This window comes from Lepidothrix coronata, unplaced genomic scaffold (genome assembly GCF_001604755.1).
Source record: "Lepidothrix coronata isolate B3197 unplaced genomic scaffold, Lepidothrix_coronata-1.0 Scaffold3, whole genome shotgun sequence".
Classification (NCBI taxonomy): Eukaryota; Metazoa; Chordata; class Aves; order Passeriformes; family Pipridae; genus Lepidothrix; species Lepidothrix coronata.
In genome coordinates this window covers 3,875,650-3,897,147 of record NW_016690183.1, presented here as the reverse complement: position 1 = coordinate 3,897,147, position 21,498 = coordinate 3,875,650, and the positions used below count along the sequence as shown (strand labels likewise).

At 38.2% G+C, this 21,498-nt stretch overlaps 1 protein-coding gene across 4 annotated transcripts in view; it reads right to left on the bottom strand.

Moving 5' to 3' along the window:
- Nucleotides 1-1,185: 1,185 nt before the first annotated feature.
- Nucleotides 1,186-21,498, bottom strand: part of LOC108500930 (solute carrier family 12 member 7-like) — a 70,985-nt gene continuing 50,672 nt past the window's right edge. For 3 of the 4 annotated variants that reach the window (XM_017822330.1, XM_017822320.1, XM_017822309.1), the window contains 7 exons: nt 18,742-18,939; nt 13,162-13,331; nt 12,883-13,014; nt 11,157-11,264; nt 6,025-6,206; nt 2,543-2,676; nt 1,186-2,078 (listed from right to left, as the gene is read on the bottom strand). In XM_017822330.1, the coding sequence (XP_017677819.1) occupies nt 1,987-2,078; nt 2,543-2,676; nt 6,025-6,206; nt 11,157-11,264; nt 12,883-13,014; nt 13,162-13,331; nt 18,742-18,939 (1,016 nt within the window). In that variant the 3' untranslated portion in view covers nt 1,186-1,986. Of the gene's footprint in view, nt 2,079-2,542; nt 2,677-6,024; nt 6,207-8,418; nt 8,536-11,156; nt 11,265-12,882; nt 13,015-13,161; nt 13,332-18,741; nt 18,940-21,498 lie in introns of all 4 variants that reach the window. The other variant, XM_017822336.1, reaches the window with a different exon arrangement.

The following is a 21,498-nucleotide window of genomic DNA, read 5'->3' as shown; positions in this document are numbered from 1 at the left end:
AACACATGCTTCGTGTCGGTGCGGGCCCAGCCCCGGAACACATGCTTTGCAGCGGCGCGGGCCCGGCCCAGCCCCGGAACGCGTGCTTCGCGGCGGCGTGGGCCCAGCTCAGCCCTGGGTGCATGCGCAGCAGCGCAGCCCGGCCCCAGGCGCGGAAAGGAGCGAGAGAATGGGAGCTTCGCCTGTGCGGACAGTGCCATCGTGGGAGATGAGAGGGGAGCCCCGGAACACACAGAAGAGAAGGACAACTCTAAACCTGGGCAGATGGAGCTCGTTCAACCCTGTAAGACCATCCATCTAAGAGAAGGTCACTCTAAACACACCTACATCCTGAGGATCTCGCTGCCACTGTCCAAGCTCGCTCGGCCCCGGCAGATGAACCTTAGGATTAAAGGGTGGGCTCAGTTCAGCGCATACTGTGTCTCATCTAAAAAATCCATTGCGCAGGCTCAAAGGCCTTACCTGCATTTGCAAAGCCCTGTGTCACCAGCGCGCTTGTAACAAATGTGGGTAAAGACCTTTCCCAAATCTTCGTTTGCGAAGACTGGCCATGATAAGGTTCTGAATCGAAGGGGCAATGTGCAGCAAAATTGTTTACACTTTGTATTTTCTATACCAGATGTGGCAGAAGAGAGAGCTGGGGCTGGTCTTTTGTTCACTGGGTAGCCTATACTCTTTACCTGAAACACTGGGCCTAGCTGTTTTCCTTCCTGTCTCCACCTCCCTTGCAGTCCTTTACATACCGCCTTTACTTAGCTTCCCCTTTGTTGTATGGCCTTTTCCTACCCCTCCCTCGCCTCACCTTGCCTGGCTTTGCTTTGCCTGCCCCTCCATTGACTTCCTTATCTTGCCTACCCCTACCTCTCTGTGTCTGGCCTACCCATCCCTTGCCTTAGCTGGCCTACTTTTCCCATCCCTTGCCTTGCCTTGCATACATACCTCTAACTCTCCTGGCCTTGCCTGCCTCTGCAGTGCCTTGCCTTCCCTATAAAGAAAAATAAGAAAAAGGAACTAAAATAATAGTTTATATGTATAAATAATGCTTTTCTTTTTACAGTAGAACAATATTCGGATACCAAACAAACACTTTGGGTCTTAAACAACATTTACCAAACTAAAACAACATTTACCAAACTAAAAAACATTTACAAAATATTTACAGAACTAAAACTTAGGAGTTCATTCAGTTCAGAAAAGCAGATTTTATTTTAAACAGCAGCACATACAGAAAACATTTTCAAAATATACATATATCATAAACTTCCTGTGATTTATAAATTGCTAGAATTATAACTGGAACCAGGTAGAGTTTCTGCATCATAGCCTTCCTATGAATTGGATGCTTACATGTGTCATTGGTATAGTCACGCAATAACTACTAGTAGCTCATGGGAAAAAACCACTCAGCTTGTTTATTTACTATCTCCTGCAGGTTTCAGGTACCTGACTAAGTATTTTAAAATACAGAAATGTTATTTTTAACAAGTGTAGCAAATCATGAACTTTAGGGAAATACTTTTGCACATAAATACAAATTTGAGTGATTGTATACATCTCTGCAGCATTTTGGTAAGGAAAGAAGACAACTTTTCCTAAAACTTTTCCCTTTATTAAGACACAGGACAAAGATTAAAATAATCAAAAGTTGCTTACATTTCTATATGTTTAACAATACCATTACATTACCATTTTTCTTGTGTTTCACCAGAGCTTAACAAGTGCCAGAATTTGCTACATATAAATATCCTAACCCATCCACCATTTATTAATTCACTATAGAAATATTTTCTACATAAGTCTATCTGCTTAAAGTACTACTTCAATATAACACTTTAATAGGAAAAAATCCCTACATCATCAGAAGATTCAGCTTGCAGATAATTTTCAATGCACTAAAACACATAATGAAGCTGCTTAAATTATGGCAAATAACTTTGTTTTCTCATCTGGGGTGTGTGTTGTGTTTGAACAACATGTGCAAACAGATTAAGAATAAATGGTGATCACTTCACGTCCACTGCCTCGGACTAGGAGAACTCTATCCAGACCTTCTGTCAGAACTTCCAGAAACTCCATGTCTGCAATATCGTTAGGTCAAGGAATTTATTCAGAAGAGAAACAAAGTAGCCAGTAATCTCTCAGAAAGTCTAATATACAATGCAAAAATTGAGTTCGACATTTAATCAAGGAGTTTTTTCCTCTGTCACCTTTTACTGTCCCGTTACCTGGCTGGTCAAATGAAAGTGAGGCCTAACTTGGGACAAGTTCCTGGTTCTGCCCTACTTACCCATAGAAAAGATATAAATAAGAGATTTTAAAATGAGTTCAAAATTGAGAAATGCTTTATGTTAATAAAACCCCCTCACCACTATCAATACTTTTTTAAACTTTCTTCGTGGAATCAAAGGTCATTTTCTTAAAGGCAAACTTACATTTACCATGGTTATTAATGGTTACCCCAACAGGTAGACAGGAAATGGCACAATCACAAAAATCAAATTCCCAATTTCAAGAAATATGGAATCAATACAGTAGTGGATACAGTTTTCATCCCCTTTTCTGTTTTTAGGAGGTCCAGGCATATTCAGGAGAACTAGTTGAGCATGCTGTGATTTATTGAGCACTACTCCATTGAGCTTCACAGCAGTGTGCATTCTTCTCACATTTGACTGATTTCTAGCATGTGAAGAAATATTTTTAAGCATTGTTATAATACTTACATATTTGAATTATACACTACTTATTTGAATTTATAAGTTTAATCTATAAGCACATAAAATAAACAATTTTCATGGACACCAGTATTTGTACACATTCAAAATAAATGAGAAAATGCAATAATTTGAAAAGAACATTTAACTCTGAAATTCAAAGAGTTCTAAGCAGATTGCCAAAATGCACACATTTTCCAGTTGTCAGTTATCTTTTAACAAGATGAATCAAAACCTTGTTTTCAACAGAAGTTAAAGTTCAGTCAGAAAACACTGAGAATCCAGTTTATTGACCTACACAAAAAAGTAACTGGATTTATACAAGAATTTCCAAACAAGGAAATTACAGGTAAGCACTGTAAAGATTTATGTTGTACAGTACAAGATTTTACCCATGGTCCTTTGGAAACATTACTAAATTACTATAATCTGGTGAAGAAAATTCAGAAACACCATAGAACTTTGAAAACATTACTAGTTTTTCATGTCATAAGAGTAAGGCAGTAAGGACTGAACTGAAATTGAGCCTCTCCCCTTAAATTATTAACATTAACTAATGTTTTCCTTGTTGCATCTACAACTATAATTGTTGTAAATTCGTGCACAGGAAGAAAAAACTGCCAGGATTTCAAAGATGTCCTTATTTTAGTATTATTTAGTTGTTTTTTGGAAAAAAAAGAAGTGTCCTTACAGTTCCTGAGAAACTGCTACCTGTGTAAAATTAGTCAAGACTGGAAATACGCTACAGTGTGACACAAATATCCAAACTCTACCTTAGCCCATTTATGCAAAAGATCTGCTGCCCAAAAGTAGATGCTTTACAAACAAAAAATAAATATTAAAAGGCATTTGGCCTGAAGTTTAGTGGACAATGGAGACCAGCCCTATCAACTTAATTGATTCTCTCACCTCTGCTACCTCCAATCTTCCCCCCATGAGAGAATGACATTTCTAAAGCTGAGTTTATCAGTCCCTCTTGGGGGATCTTCTATCACAGAGGCCATCTATCCTAAGAACCAACTGTACAAAACCCATATATGGAACAGAAGAATCCTTGAAGCTCCATTTTGCAGAAGCAGAACTGCATCTTGAGAACACCAAAGAACTATGAAGAGAGGCAAGAGTGTGTAACTGAGATGTACAAATATTGAAGCTGAAACACTGTTCAACTAAAACTAAAATGCAGGACGTAAATTTGTGACAGAGGAGGCAAAAATTCAGCACTAAAATAAAGGCTCACATTGTGTACAATGTAAACTGAGGCTAACTAACATCAAGCACTGGTAGAACTGAAATCATACATGGTACACAAAGTAAGCTTCCTAAATTTTCATAAGAAGTTCAACTTGTTAAACAGAAAAAATTAGGACAATGCTGAACTCTGAAAAAAAGAAGAGCAGTCAAGTGAGTTCCACTCAAGAGAAGTACTATCCCATTTTTGTGTGCTGTCATACCCAATGTATGCCTGAACTTATGTTATTTCTACACCTGTACAGGTTGGCAGAAAGCAGGCAATAACTGACTTTTGATGAAACATGAAAGTTGCCTTTGTGAACAAATAATTCTTATTGTCCAAGTAATTCTATTACAATGGGGGGCTATTTTTGCAGAATAAAAATATATTCACTTTTTAATGTAGTTAATTAGAAAATTAAACATTAAACTGGTGCAGAGGAGTACTGTCAAGTTTTACATTTATATTGAAGCTAAACCACATGTTTTGTGACTTACCTTGAATAGAAAGTTGATAATATTTAAGAGAACATTACCAAGTCACAATGATGAATATTTTTTTCAGTGATATCTGCTAACTCACAGTATATTAAAGAAGGAACAAAAGAATAAAGGCACTGCAAATTATGAGTTAGAAACATGCATACAATGTACAGGACCACAAGAAGCAGAGAACACAGTCTATGTTGCTTAAATGAAATGAAATTTAGACTTACAGATTTCCCCATTCTCTATGTGAAAGGGAAGCAAACGCATAAAAAAACAATTGCCATCAGGTACATTTTAAAGTAAACAATACTAATATATTGTACAGGCACACCAACTTTGAACTGTAATTCCTATCCCAACTACACAAAGTAGTTTAAAAAAGAAATCTGGAATCTGTTTCTTGCACAATTCTAAAGCAGTGATAGGAAATACTTCTTAGACATTAATGAAAAAAAACCCCCTAAGGATTAGAGTATAATGAAACCCAGAACAATGCTTTAGAGAATGAGAAAGATGATTTTTGGAATTTGCAAAAGGCAGACTGTTTCTAAAGAGGTCAAAGCAAATCCACAAAACAAATTAGGATTTTAAGGTGTTGATTTTAAGTATGTTTTTTAACTCTGTTTTCTACAAGTCCTAGATTTAAGATATGTTTTCTTTAGATATTAAGATTTCCCCTGACATCCACAGTTTTCGTTTGGTCATGTGCAGAAAATAATTTAGGCTATGCTTTTAAGTGTATTCTTCCAGAAGTCAAAAAAATGTGTGTGTGTGCTTAAAAACACAAGATGAGGAAGCAAACAAGATGACTTCTTTCTGTCATTGCTCTTGTGTCTACTACATTGGTTTGACATAGGCAATAGCTCTTATCCATTTAAGAAAAAGTCATTAAGGAATATCTAAATAGGAAATACTTAATATAGCAAGACATACATATTTGCACAAGTTTTATAATGCTTTAATTTACAGAACAAGGGCTGAATGTCCATTTAAAAATCACCAACAACGAGCAAACAAACAACCACAACCCAAAACACCCCCAACAACCAACCACAAAAACACCCACAAGCCAACAAAAAAGCCACAAAAACCAAAACAACCCACACAATAAAAGACACCCAAAAAACATCCACCCAAAACCATAAGCTAAATATGTTGAAGCTAAATATATCTGTTGCCTTAGTACTCCTTCTAGTCCAACAAAACACAGGAGATAAAGACAGGGATATATACAGTACTTTGGCACCCACAGGAAGACAGAAAAACATTAAGCATTTTAATATAGATGCTTTCTGGTACAATCCAGAAGTTGAGTTTACAATTTGAAATCTGTCATTTAAACTTCATTCACTACATTCTTGTGTATGAGTCTTTACAGTCACTACTATTCCACCCAAGTTCATGCAATTTTTGTAAGAATGGCATTTAACTGAAGCGCATAAAGAGATTAATTTTTTATTCAGTTTTAAATAAACAAGAATCTCTTAAAAAACAAACCCCAGAAAATGACAAAAACAATCAAATAAAAAATCCCCCACATTAAAATACACACAATGAAATACAAAACTCCCAACACCATATGTATACTTACGGTTTCATGTTGAAAACATCTTTAAAGCCAGAAACATTTGAATCTTTGGTTTTATGCTTTTCAGCTGCAAACTTTTCTTTAGTCCAGGTCATTTGCACTTTTTCTGGCACAGCAGCAGCCACACTTGCTTCAACTGCTGGAGCAGAGTGCGAGGCAGTATTTCTATCATGGATCAGCTGGGCCTGGTTACAAATCAAATAATCATCCCAAGATTCAGCCAAAAAGAGCATTTGTAAATTACATATTATTAAAATTTTGAAAAGGAATTTCATAGCAGTGGAATAAAAGCTACAGAAAAGTCCACCTTATTTGTGAAACAAATGCAAGAGAGTTTCACTTCAGCATGAGTTTCACTTCAGCATGAAGTGAAACTGCTTGTAAAAATGTACTTATTTGCAGGATTACACCTGACCTGGAAGATTATTTTTGTAATGAACTAAAGTGAGGTTGAATTCCAGATGGTATATTATTTTATTTACACCAAGGTGTTTTGCCAGTGAAAAACTTGAAAGCCAGTGCTCCCATTGTTCCCTAGGTAAGTTATTTTCTCAGATACTGCTGTAAACATCATCCATTTTGCATGCCTTTAGCTGAACTATCACATGACTTTATGAAGTCAGTATGGGACTTGCTATATTGAAGGCTAGCTATAGATTTAGATTATTAGGTTACACTATTTATGCATGCGAGAGCATACTACATAACAAAATCCAATCAATATAACCATGAAGGGACCTCCTCTTCCCTTTTAATAGTAGAAACTCAAATCAACTTCAAGAACTTAATATTATTCTTCCCACATGCCTATGCACTTCCATGTTCTCCATTTTCCATCCCCCTTGCTTCTTTTAAGAAAAAAGGGATGAAATATTTAACACATTATTTACTTTCTCTTGTAATACTTTGTCCATAGGCTTTTCTATTTCCATAAAATGCAATAAAAATACAGTACTTTTGATTCTTAAAATTATAAGTGAATTGGTATTTGGGCGGGGAGGATTCTTTCTGCAGTTTGGGGCTTTTTGTTTTGGAGGTGATATTTCTTTTTTCTGTGGTCTTGTTTGTTTGTTTGTTTGTTTTTTAAGATATTTAACAGTCCTGAAAGCTATTCAGAGACTTGATAAATCATGAGTTGAAGCTCCTGTTCCATTTGGGAACCTCAGTTATTCACACTAGACATAGTTATGTCCCTCCACATATGTGATGATTCAGAAGAATTGATTTCATTCAGGTCAATCAAAAGCATGAATAAAAACCAAACAGATGAGAATACTACTTTTGATCTCTGAACAGCCATTCCTCTAATGATTCACAAACTGTAATTGCAGCTGGTTTTAAATGCCTTAGAGCTTCTCTATACTCCCTAAATTATTTCCCTAGTCCCTATCCTTGAGGATTTCCAAATCCTAGAGTTCAATTCTGAGCTTCGCATAAATATCTATTTGTTTGACGGTCTTCCTTTGGTGATTAAATCATGAGTCAGGACCACAAATTAGAAGTTACTGTAAATACAGTTCTATCATGAGAATGAAAAAAGCTAACGAATACATGTCAATACTGTAAATACCATGCAGCAGTATCCAATTAACTAAACTTTCAAGGTAACAACCATAAGATGAGTTCTCCCACTATGCTTTAGTGGGAGACAATTCGCCATTTTTAGAAAGACAGTGAGGCCAAGAGAAATTCTAGACCTATAACATGTTTATAAAAATCCAAAGACAGCAAAAGCACATTTTTGTTAGTGCTGTTTTGATAACAAATTAAAATACATGAAACACATGTTGTTCTCATATGCCATGAAGAAAAGGAAACACAAAGGTATACAGCACTTCTACAAATTAGGCTACACATCCATAGATATGAGCAACACTTCAAGTGCACCCTAAAAGCATTGATTACATCAGTCCATTTCCTTTCCGAAATCCATGCAGAATGTAGTAATGACAGTTATGGGTTAGTAATGGCTTGCAAATAAGCATAGAAATCTCCTTAGATGACCTAGAATATCAATACGGTCTCCCAGAAGCTTCAGGAGTTCAGTACAGGAACTATAAAGGAAGTCAATAGCTCGTGAAAGCATGAAATATGGTTATTAATGAAATATCCTGCTTCTGGCCCTTAAGAAAAACAGGCACTCTCAGAAACATGCTTCTTTCATGGAAAATAAGTGTGAGAAAGATAATGTAGTTCATGTTGCAGGAGCATCATCTAGAGTCAAAAAAAAAAAAAGGGCAAGATAATGAAATTAGAAAAATAGTAAAATTGAAATTTATGAAGAACTGCTCCATAACAATGAGTCATTAAATTGTTCATGTGTAGTTCAGTTTGCAGTGGTGGCACTTCAAGTGTTGCAATGGGAAAATATGTCTAGCCAGCTCTATGTCCAACTACCTCCTCCTCTTGATAATCATTAGTCAGCAGTGCCTGGGCGTCTTGGACAATAGACAGTGAACTGGAGTAGCTTTTTCTTCTGATTGAGCCTCGAGACTCATCAGTGATGCTCTGAATCTGGGACAAAAAGGTTACCAGTGACAAAAAAAAGGTCTACAGAAAAAAAGAAGATGATCATATTATCTTTCTTTTAAATAGATGAGATATGATATCATACCTTATGAGGCTCTTTTTTAAATGTTCTCTTTACAGACATTTGTGAAAACATGAAGTCAAGTGAGTCCAGTCTATATGGGAAGCTCAAACATTCACTTGTTTGTGAGGGTCACATCCTTTCATATTTGTATATATTCAGATGGTTTTATTTAATTACAATCAAAAGTATTAAAAAATTTAAGCATGTGAGAAGGCTACTTTCCAACTCTAAAAACTAGAAGCAAATCAACCAAGTTTCTCAAAAAAGAAAACAAAAATCTGATGAGTTCCCGATCCCCAATTCTACACAAAAACCCAGAGGCAAGATCAAATTAGTTCTATTTTTAAAAAGTGACAGAAGAAGGGAGGGTGAGAGTGATGGCTCAGGGATAAAAGCATGCCTATGCAGGAAAGAGCAAAAGAACACTGTACAGAAACAAATTCTCCTCTTTGAGAAGGTTTGAGCCTTGTTTGAAGGCATACATATACAAAAGTGAGGTTAAAGTGCCAATCTTGGTGGTAACAGGAAACCAAATTACACTCACTATACAAACCTGAAATCTCAGTTTATATTTGAATGTCCGAAAACAGATGATGAAAACAAAAGCAATGGTAATTTGAACTAGTGATACTTATGAAATAAATGTTTTGGAGGTCATCAAAAAAACTGGAGGGGATGTCTCAGCTCATTTAAAAGAAGATGATCAGATGATCAGATCTGGCACACTGAATGCATATACTCAACTCACAGCTCCAGAGGTAGTGATGGCATAACTAAACCACATTTTCTGATGAAAATACAAAAGAACAAGGTAGATTTAGATATCCTAATCAGAAAAACAGATAGATGTGACTTTTATTCTTGGACAAGGCAGTAAGTATGTAGTCAAGATTCTTGGTATTATCAAGGATTCTACTTCAGACCATGAAATAAATTCAATGGTATTTTGAACATCTCAGATTTTACCCTGTCTGATATGAAGGAACAAACAGAAGCTATGATGGCAATGGTTACATGCAAATAAAATGAGTAATAAAGAAAGAAAAATAGAGGGAATAGAATCACTGTAGAATCACTTGATTAATCACTCTAACTCCACTGGAAAAATACTATTGTTCAATAAAGAAACAGTCACACTGAATAAGCTGGATAGAAAAGTTTGGGGTTTTACTGAAAGGATGTTAGGCAGGCTCAAACTAAGAGAAAACTACCATGACATGGATAAGAAAGATAATTTACAGCAGGTCATTGCTATAGGAATAATAGGCATCTTTAGCAACCTTAAAAAATATCCTTTTAAGTGGAAAAATGAATAAAGCGAGAGAAGAGGAAAAATAAAAAGAAAAAACCCTGAAAAACCAAACTGATTGGACTTGTAGGATTAAAAGCAAAAGGAAAAGCCACAAGAAAAAAAATCTAGCTGTTTTATAAATGAGCAGTTAAACACAGGAGAGCTCTCTTATTTGGCATGGAAGGGAAACAGTTTTACGTGATGGCAAAGTCAGAGCATTTACTACCATTTACATCACTAAAAAGCATTGATAATGATAAAATATTTTTTCAGAATGATAAGGGGGTAGAAGCATAATAAGCCAAAAGAAAAAAAACTTAAAAGTTACAAATATTCATGAAAATACTGTTGCATGAAGCTTGTTGCATGCTTTTGCATGCAAAATTGTAAGAACAGGGGAGGTTTGTTGGCCTAATTTTGCCTCCAGCTGATCCATAAAACATTTAAAATAATGCAGAAACTAAAAAAAACAGTGAGATTTGAACAAATTTGTATTGTATTGTATGTATCATATAATATTGTGTGTTTGTAACGCATATGAGGAGTGGCTGAGGAAGCTCGGGTTGTTTAGCCTGGAGAAAAGGAGGCTCCCTCTATTCAGCTACCTGGAAGAGGCTGTAGTGAGTTGGGGGTTGGTCTCCTTTCCTGAGTAACAAATGACAGGACAAGGCCTTAAGTTGTGCCAGAGAATGTTTATATCGGACATTAGGAAAAATTTCTTCACAGAAATGGTTATCAAACATTGGAACAGACTGTCCAGGGTGGTGGTTGAGTTATCATTCCTGGAGGTATTTAAACGATGTGTAGATGTGGCACATTGTTCAGTGGTGGACTTGTTTGTGTTAGGTTAGTGGTTAGACTCAATTTAAAGGTTTTTTTCAACCTAACTGATTCTATGACTCCAAGACGAAATCTCAATCAAAGCTGATCAGTCTAGTTGCATAATCATGAACCTTAGCTACTGATGTCAAGTTTGGAAATGCTCTGAATATATTCCACACTGATGCTCAAATGTTTTGCTAATTAATACTTGCACCCATCTCGAGGAAAGGAAAACTCTTAACATCTGTTCAAACAAAAAATTATTTCTTTCCTCATATTACTTTAACCTTGCAAATGAAACCAGTTGTAGAGAAATACAGAATGCAATTATGAAAAGTTTTGACTACTTAGAAACTGATTAGAAAGCACCGCCAAGAAGTACTACTTTCGGACTTTTCACAGAACATCTTGTCAAGCCAAAGTCCCTACCTCCCTTTCCCTTTCGTTCTTTGACAGCTGCATCTGTTTTAGCATCTGAGATCGCTGTTCCATCATAAGTGTCTTCTCATATGTGAATGCAGAAATATCGTTTTCAAACTGCAAAAGAAATCGGCATTAGAAACACCAGAAGAAAAGTACTACTTGTAAGAACACCATTTAGACAGTGTACCACATTCAATCAGTCCTGGATGTATTTATGGCATCAGAGTAATACCAAGCAAATAACTGATCAATTAATTCTGCCCTCATTTTTAAAGCTTAATCTTCAAACAGCAATTTCACACAGTAAAATCATATAACAATATGATTGCGTTTTTTTCTAAATTTTAGGCACTTGGAACAGACTTTCCACTGTTTTTTTTTTCCAACTAGGCTGCCAAGTGAGAAAGAGTTGAAAGCACTTATTTAAACTAAGTCTGCATTGCTGCCACCTGAGCATGTGGGCACACCTGTTTCCTTAAAAACTGTCCAGAGGCACAAAAAAAATACATTCTCTTTTCATCAGTGAGAAATGTTCACAAACAGAAGCAATTAGGAAGAAATCATGGTATATATTCTCACACTGGCTCAAAACTAAAATACACTGTAAAAATCTCTAGCAGTCACCTGTGTTGTCACTGACCTGTAACATGCCTCTTACCCTTTGGGAGATCCTCAGGATTAAATATTACCCAGATAAGAAAAGAATAAATACTAAGTAGTTCCTATACTGTATTTGCTCAAAATCCAACAAAGGCTGAGCCTTTTTATGACATTCTGTTTGCATTCTTTCAACTGCACACGCCACAGCATTTAAAGTTTTTATATTTAGTACTCTAAGCAAAGTACAATAAAATAAATTAAAGGATTTATCTTACTTCCTAGTTCAAAATACTAACTAAATTTTTCATTAGTAATTTTTTTCATAAGTAACTTAAACAATTCTTAAAATTTGCTTTATTTGATTAGCATGATAAATCTTTTTGATAGGTTTTGGTCATTCTAGGAACTAGTGGTGGTAGAAGTTTTGAACCAGTTGACTCATCTTTATCCCACTTCAGAATGAGTAAGAATTCTGGTGTTATCATGCATCTTACTTTGGACATTATGCTGGTCACCTTTGAGTTCTGGAAATGAAGTCCTTAGTTGCCAAAAAAAGTGGGTCTAGACAGACTACATCTTTAGTCCTTTCTCTTTAACAGTTTATGACCCATATTTAAAAGAGGAAAAAAGTTACAAAATTAATTTTTGTCACTGACTGACTTGTGAATCTGTCTTGTTGTTCAGTCCTGGCTGAGGCTGGCAACGCCAAAAACTGACACACTCCCATTGGAGCCTAGGGACTCCTTATTCCAGAGAGATAGTCATACAGCAGTTGGAGACATGGACATATCCTCTCTCATGACAGATGCCACGGCTTATTAGATTAAGCACATTCAGCCTTCCACTTCTAAAAATTCAAGCTTTTTCCCTCTGCAATGAACTATCTCTATGGACTAGGTCTCATAAATAAAGTAAGCATTAACAAAAATCAAAACAGCTCAAACTCTACTTGACAAACCCATTAAACTCACCACCACATACACTATCATTGTGACATGCTTAACTTCTTGTTCTTGGTGGGACTGTAATCTTTCCATTTCTATATTTGGGTTAACATCTCTTCATCTGAAAAAAGCTAAATGTTTTCCCAAGCTTAGACCCAGTTGCACCTTAAAAATATGTAGTAACATACCATTTCAACAACTTCCACTTGAGCATTCAGTCTAAGATGATATAAGAACATCTGAAGATCCTTCTTCATTTGAATGCTATTATCATCCATTTGAGCGACAGTGAAGATACGCATTTTACATTTTCTCCAAACCTACAAAAAGATACATTATAACAATCTGTAACACTGTGATTGCTATCCACACATAATTCTAACAAAGTGAAGGAGTACTTAATTGGAAATGCTTAGAACCATTCATTGCTAGAAAATGAAATCCCAGCCATTTTCTGCTGTCCTTGCCTTGTGCTGTCGAAGGAGAAAAGGCAGTAACATCAGCATACCACCATCATGAACAATCCACCATACATCTATGTTTCCTTCAGTAAAACGTTCTTGATTTGTTGGAAATAAGTCAATGTTTTTAGCCACCAAAAGTGCTTGCTGAGCTGCTGTTGTTTCTCGTACAGTATCTGCAAGGGAAAACAAGACATTTAATCACGAACTTCTAGTTTTCATTTCCAGCTTTTGTTTTTGTTTTAAATTCAGAAGCTTAAACAGTCCCAGTTCCAGAAGCTTAAACATACCCTGGGTGTCTTGGCTCTGGCCAGTACAGAGTTAATTTTTGCAGTAGCCAGGAGGGGGTGTAGCTAGAACCCAGAGGTTATTCTATACCACCTCACATCATTGCCAAGGGCAGTGGGGAGTCTCTATCAAGGAGAAAGGGTTCCTTCCAGTCGAGTAAGCAGAGTGCCAGAGGGAGGGGTTGGGTGGTGCTGGTTCTGAGCAGTAAGGAGGGGTCTGGTGGAACTGGTTCCAAGCTGGAGGGAGTGGATGGGGAGCCGTGACTGTGATCAGGTTGAGCTCCACAGTGAGCATTTTTGCATGTGAATCACACTTTCTTTTGTATATTTTTTTGTTATTAATATTTGTTGCTGTTACTGTTGCTGTCCCTATCTCATTGCCATTTCCAGTAAATTGTTCTTTTCTCAACCCACGATCTTCACCTTTTGTGCCTCCAATTCTCCTCTCCAGCCTGCCACAGGGGAGAGGGGGCAAGTGAGTGAGCAAGCAGCAGCATGGTTTGGAGAGTCTCAGTGGGAACACTAAACCAGGGTGTACCATTCCTAAACCACAACTATCTTTATTTGACATCCAACGTTGGGCACAGAGAGTTGAGATAACAACAGATCTACCCAGAGTGGGTTAGAAACAAATTTGATCCAAGAATTTATTGTATTAGGTACGGAAACACTAGTCACAGTGTTGCTTTGTCTGTTCATGTGGGTGTGATACCTAGCCCTATATATATCCTCATCTGTGCTTCTGGTGATGATATTTTTCAGAGTAGGGAGAGAGATCACGATTGCTTTGTTGCTATACTATGTGCTATCAGTTTATGACATGATAACATCATGGGCAATGAGGTCATTTGGGATGTGTATTCAGTGCTGCTCTCCTACTCTTATCTCAGATGCAACCTTTGGGAGTCCATTAATAGTCGTACCCAGTTTGTGGGGAGAACAGGGGAGGATGCTTTTCCCCAGCTTTTCACCCACTTTTCCTCCTTCAGGCCCATTACAACAACTTTTGAGAATTCTGAATTCCATTTCGATGTTAAGGAAAGCATGTCCTTGTTGCTAAGTTTACCAGGTCTCCTCAGTGCAGTCTACATCATATTCAGAGTCAAGAAAGATTTCTAGGGAGATTATTCAGAGATCTGCCCCAAGGGTGGATAGCCATGAGTGGCATGGAAGATGGGAGAAAATGGTCCAGCTTTGGAAGGATTATTCTGCTCCAATGGTATGGAAATTCACCCAAGAACAACTACAGGACCCTGATAAAGTGACAGAATATTTGAAAGAAAAATGCTTTGGCAATTTCAGCGAGGCGTGCAGTTATGCACTGTGCTGGGCTCTGACTACTATTTATCTAACAGTGCTCGATACTAGACAGCACTCTCAGGGAGAAGAGGAGGAAAGCAGACCAACAGGCACTGTGGCCACTAAAACTGCAGCTGAGCCAGAGGAACAACATGTTCCAGTAGCAGTTGTGCCTATATAAAAGACAAAATCCAAGAAAAAATCAGTTCGCTTAGTGACAGATGAAGAGGAAGCAGGGCCCTCACAACAGAAGGAAGAGGCAGGGCCAGAGATAATCACCAATCCTTGATTCTGGGTGAGTTGTGAGATACACGGAAAGATTTTAGCCACCAATTGGGGGAGACCCCAATGACCTGGCTGCTCTGATGCTGGGATATTGTGGCTCATGATATAAAACCAGATGGTAGTGAAGCCAAGCAACCAGGATCTCTGTCCCAGGATGTGGACATTGACAAGGGGATTGATAAGAAGACAGAAACTCTCAGCCTCTGGAGGCAACTCCTGTCAAGCGTGAGAGAAAGGTATTCTCTCAAGGATGATCTAGTAGTGCATGCAAGCAGGTGGAATGCCATGAAGCAAGTATCCAGTACCTGAGAGAATTAGCTGTGCTAGAGGTAATCTATAGGGATTCAAATAATGAGCAGTCCCCTGTAGATCCAGATGAGGTCCAGACTTCCCTGTGGTGGAAGTTTATAGACAGCATGCCCTCATCAGCTGCCAGCTCATTGGCACTGATGTCATGGAAAGACAGAGAACAAAGAGTGCAATATTAAGCTCATCTTTTTTCCTCCCTACTGACCTGTGCCTCACCTGTGGAAAGACTGTCCCAGACTGCAGAAAGATTTGAAATATTTAAGCAAGTCTGAGAGGAAATGCCCCATGCCTCACCAGTACAGAGCCTCTGCTATTGGGAGCAAGCACGCCCTGGCTCAACAGTGAGGCTACGCACCATGAGGTAACCTGTGATTTTACCTGCATAACCACAGAGAAGACATGAGGAAGTGGGATGGAAAACCCACCTCTGCCCTAGCAGCACGGGTATGTATAAACAACCACCACCACAGGAAATTCTTCAAGGATAAACGCTGGTCCAGTTTCCAGTGGGCAAGTCCTCAGACAGAATAGAAGGGCTGATGTTACTTCCGATCCTCTTCAAGGGACCTCCAGTTCATATTTACAAGAAGTGTGAAATGAATACTATGACCAGGACTAAAGGGGCCCTGCCTCCAGCCAGGTGGAGGAAAGGGACTGCGTGGATCTGATGGCCTGGCACATCAGACCCACAAGAGTATATATAAGGCTTTAGCTAACACCGGTGCACAATGTACCCTGATGCCATCAAGGTATGTAGGGGCAGAATCTATCTCTATTTCTGGGGTGGCAGAGGGATCCCAACAGCTGACTATAGTGGAAGCTGAAGGAAGCGTGGGAACAAATGGCAAAAACACCCCGTTGTGACTGGCCCAGAGGTCCTGTGCATCCTTGGCATAGATTACCGCAGGAGAGTGTATTTCAAGGACCCAAGAAGGCTTTTGGGATATCTGCTGTGGGGACAGAGGAAATCAGGCAGCTGAATACCTTACCTGGTCTCTAAGAAGACCCTTCTTCTGTGGGACTGCAGAGGGTCAAAGAACAACAGGTACTGGTCGCTACCACAACAGTGCACTGTCGAAGTATCACATCAACCAGGACCCTGCATCTCCCATCCATTTGTGAACTGGAGAGCAAGGAGTGGTCAGCAAGACTTGCTCACCCTTTCATAGCCCTATATGACCAGTGCATAAGTCCACTGGACAGTGGACTATCATGGCCTGAATGAAGTCACACCACCGCGTGCTTCTGTACCAGACATGCTGGAACTTCAGTATGAACTGGAGTCCAAGGCAGCCAAGTGGTGCCACTATAAACACTGTTAATGTGTTTTTCTCCATTCCTGTAGCAGCGGACTGCAGGCCATAGTTTCCTTTACTTGGAGGGGTGTGCAGTACACCTGGAACTGACTGCCTCAAGGCTGAAAACACAGCCTCACTGTTTGCCATGGACTGATCCAGACTGCACTGGAAAAGGGTGAGGCTCCAGAACACTTGCAATACATTGATGACATCATCATGTGGGCAACAGAGCAGAGGACATTTTTGAGAAAAGGGAGAAGTTAATCCAGATCCTCCTGAAGGTTTTGCCATAAAGCAAAGTAAGGTCAAGGGACCTGCCCAGGAAATTCAATTTTTAGGAGTAAAATGGCAAGATGGACATCGTCAGATGCCAGTTGATGTGGTTAACAAAACAGCAGCAGTGTTCCCACGAACCAGCAAGAAGGAAGCACAGGCTTTCCGTAGGCACTGAGGAGTGGCTGAGGTCACTTGGTATATTCAGCCTGGAGAAGACTGAGGTGACATGTTCTGAGGAGGCCCCACCATATAATCAGCTACCTTAAAATGAGAAGTGATACACTCTCTTTATTGACAGTTCCTGCTGTATTGTATGGATCCACTGAAAATGGAAAGCTGCTGTATGAGTCGCAGAAGCTATTGAGGGACAAGGTGGATCAAGTCAGGTTGGAGACCTGAAAGCCATCCAGATGGCTTCAGATATCACTGAATGAGAGAAATGGCTCTACCCCTACATTGGGGTAGGTGGTCAGCAAATGCTCTGTGGGGGTGGCTAGACTGATGGAAAAAGACCAACTGGCAGCGCACAGGTAACCTCCATCTGGGCTGCTGAACTGTGGCAAGACATCACTGCCTGGGTAGAGGAGTTGGCTGTAAAAGTACATCATACCAAATAAACATACCCAAGAGTTGGGCTACTGAAGAACATTGCAACATCAGACAGGTGCATTGGGCCGCCAAGATTAAAATATCTCAGGTGCATCTGGACTGGCAACATTTCTGGCTCAGTGGGCCCATGATGCCTCATGTCATCAGGGAAAAGATGCAACTTACAGATGGTCTTGTGATTGAGGGGTGGTCTTAACCATGGACAGTGACTATGGAGTACTCCAGATACACCAGTTGTGAACTCCTGATGCAGCTGGCAACCACCTAACAGCACACCAGCTCTCCTGCCCTGGAAGACATCTAGGACAGATAGAACCCACAGTCATGGACTAAATGAACCCAACAGACATCTTGGTCATTGACTATGGAAATGATACTTTTGTTTGTATATATAGATATGTGTGCATGTATATATAGAGATGCATATATTTGGAAGGTGTAGGATCTGGACATGACATAGATGGCATAGAATAAATAAGGGGTAGATAATGTCTTGGTTCCAGCCAGGACAGGGTTAATTTCTGCAGTAGCCAGGAGGGGGTGTGGCTGGGACTCAAAGATTATTCTATATCACCTCATATCATTACTGGGGGTAGGGGAAAGGGAGTCTCGACGAAGAAGAAGCAGTTCCTTCCAGCTGAGTAAGTGTGGTGCCAGTTCTGAGCCAGAGGGAGTGGTCAGGTGGCACCGGTTCTGAGCAGGAGTGAGTAATCAGGGTGGCATGGCTGTCATTGGGTTAAGATCTGCGGTGAGCATTTCTGTACTCTCTCTTTTATACACTTTTTATTAGTAATTGTTACTAATATTGTTGCTGTTCCTGTTCATTTTCTTATCTCACTGCTGTTTCCAGTAAATTGTTCTTATCTTAACTGGTGATCTTTAACTTTTGTGCCTCCAATCCTCCTCTCCAGCCTGCAGCAGGAGGGAGAAGTTGGGGGGAGTGAGCAAGCAGCAGCATGGTTTGAAGAGTCTCAGTGGGAACACTAAATTGGGGAGTACCATTCCTAAACCACAACACTGGGTTTAGTGACCAACTTTCTTAGGAGAAGAAAAAGCAAAGCCATGGTTGAAGAGGGCTGAGAAAACTCACTCCAAATAAAATCAGATATGGGGAAATATTCTACTGTCTAACAGATGTTCATATCACATTTCTTCCACACAGCAAATAGTTGCATAACATAGCTGAATGACAAATGCAAAGGAGAAAGTTGATAAATACATACCAACAAAATTTTTCCATGAGAAACGATTTTCTGTCTGCTTCCATGACTGTGGCCATGCCATTAGGACTGTGTTGTGCTTCATCCCTCCTAGACCAGCTGACTGAATCAAATAGGATATTCCATCTCTGAAGTTAGGAGACACCACAATCTGGCAAAATCCTTTAGTCTTTTCTACTCCCATTAAGGCCTTAACATTCTGCAAAAGAAATATAACACATGGGAAAATACAATCATCAACACTGATAGTAAAAACCAGAAGGAGCGACAGCACTGAATAATAGTAGAACTTTATCAACAATGTATAACATCAAGAAATCACTCATTCCAAGAGAGTAAACACTATTCTGTGAAAACTAGAGCCCAAAACACTATCTTCCCAAAAGACACCACACACAGTTTTTTCATTGTTTTAATTATTCAGCCTTTTATTTCCAAAGAAGAATGAATAAGACATGAGTAAAAACTCATTGATAAAGATAAATAAAGGAACACTGCTTCAGGTAAAAGTAAAACCACTGACTGACAAAGCAACATATGGTTGGAATGACAAGTTCTTTCTTTTGGAATTGGATGGGTTTGGAAAAGTGTGATGCCAGTACTTTGGAAGAAGAGGCTGCCCAAGTTCCTTAGACATCTTTGACATTAAGAGGCTGATTATTTATCAGCTCCCAACATGGAAAAATAGATGTGTAGGAGACAATTGGAATCACTGTCTAAATACTGACAAGATAAACAGACCAGATTAAATATCCCACACCCCTTTAATTTCAATGTGGCTCTCCTTATTTGAACACTGACAAACATGCAGACACATAACCAAGTAATTTAAAAGAAGCATTCAAAATGGTATCAGGGTTGACTAGGGAACATCAGCTTTTGCATTTACTATTTTCTGATCAAATAAGCTTAACAATCCCATCATTATCAATTACTTGTGAGGGAGATCAGCGTGATTTCAGAAGGAAGAACCAGTACATCAATATTTGGAGTTTTAGAAGCACCAGAGTTCCTGTCAAAAATCATCAGAAGCAGATTTCATCATAGTACGCCTGGCACTGACATAGTGTGGCTTCACATCAGAAACTGTTTAGTAGAGAAAAAAGTCTTCAGAGAATCTGCTAGCAAAACTAACATATCTTTCTGTGCAAACAGTATCTGTGAGGGCATATCAGTTTAAATAGATACTTTTTTCTTTTGAAGAGACAGCCAGGAGAATCTTAATTTCCTACAGGTCTCCTAGAAACACCTTCTAGTTTAAATTTTCCAGAACCAATGAGGCCTTCAGATGCTCAAACTTTTACAATTCATCTTCATTTTCATTTTAAAAGCAATAGTTTCCTAAGTCTTAACAGCAGATCTGACTTTCTAGGGAATCCATGGATTAGGTCTCCCTTAAATTCATTCCTTTTCCATCTCTCAGAAACATAGCTGACTTTAAGTTAAGCCAACTACAGCTAACATTTCAAATCCTCATGGGTAAACAGTTTCTGTTTACAGGGGTTATTTTCATTCTATTTCACAGGCCAGATTTTGTATTCTCTGTCTTGTTTTCTGCTCACATATGTCGATAGTAACAGCTTAATAACAATTACTTTCACAATGTATCAATTGCTAGACTTTTCACCATGTTTTCAAGCTAACTGCTCTTATAGAGCCTTTTCATGAGATAGATCATCTGGCTTTATACTTTGTTATTTCAAAAACCACTATGGACAAGCCTGAATACTAAGAGGGAGAAAAAAGAAACTGGGAGAAAATGGGCAGTTACCTATGTTAAATCCATTTCAACATCTCAAATGCTCATCTATTTTAGAGATATCAGGTATTAATAAATCACAGTTTTGTAGACTACTTGGATCAAAATAGTAGACATATCAACTGGTACCCTTTTGAACAACGCTGAAGACATTAACCTAATTTGGAAGATAAAATGGCAATCAAAACCTACTTTTGGACGTTTTATTCAATAAAATACAGCAAACAGTATTTTCTCCAAATGTTTCCCCATTCTATAAAAATAGGAGTAGGAGAGTTCACAAAGGTAAGCAAATACAACTGCTATTATTAAATAAATGTTCAAATTAAATTAATTTGTGTTTGTAAGTTAGTTTATTAACTTATGTTAATTAATTGTAGTTAGATGTCATCTTGAATTACATGACACCTACTATTTTTTTCTACCTCATCCTATCTTCCCTGGAGATATGAGATAAATAGGAAAGAAAAAAAAAAGAGAGAAAGAAAGTAAAGAATCTCAAGAAGGATGCTGTTCACACTTTTCCAGCAAAGACTGCTCCTAATCCTAATTTTGCTATGTATTTCTAGAACAATGTAGAAAAGCAGGTCCTTAATATTATATTATGCATAACATCTGCATTTATTAGTTAAATGTTAAATTTTTGTTAAATATATGCTATATGTTTTCTTTATACGGTAATTCATTAAAACTCTATCACTTGTGGGGTTTTTTTCAAGAATGTAATTTGATTGTAAGACCAGGGCTCTCAATATTAAAGAAAATAAAAAGCTAAGAAGTAACTGAATTGTCTCATCCTACTGGAAAATTTTATAAAACATTTTGCTATGTACACCAACCTATTCTTTTATACAATCATTGACTATGATGATAGCAAAATTAGATGCTTTATTCAACATTTTACAAGAGTTTCTTTTAATTCAATATATGAGTTACCCAAACCTGGATTCAACATTTAAATACTAATGTAAATTACAAGTATTTGCAAGCTGTCTTTTACA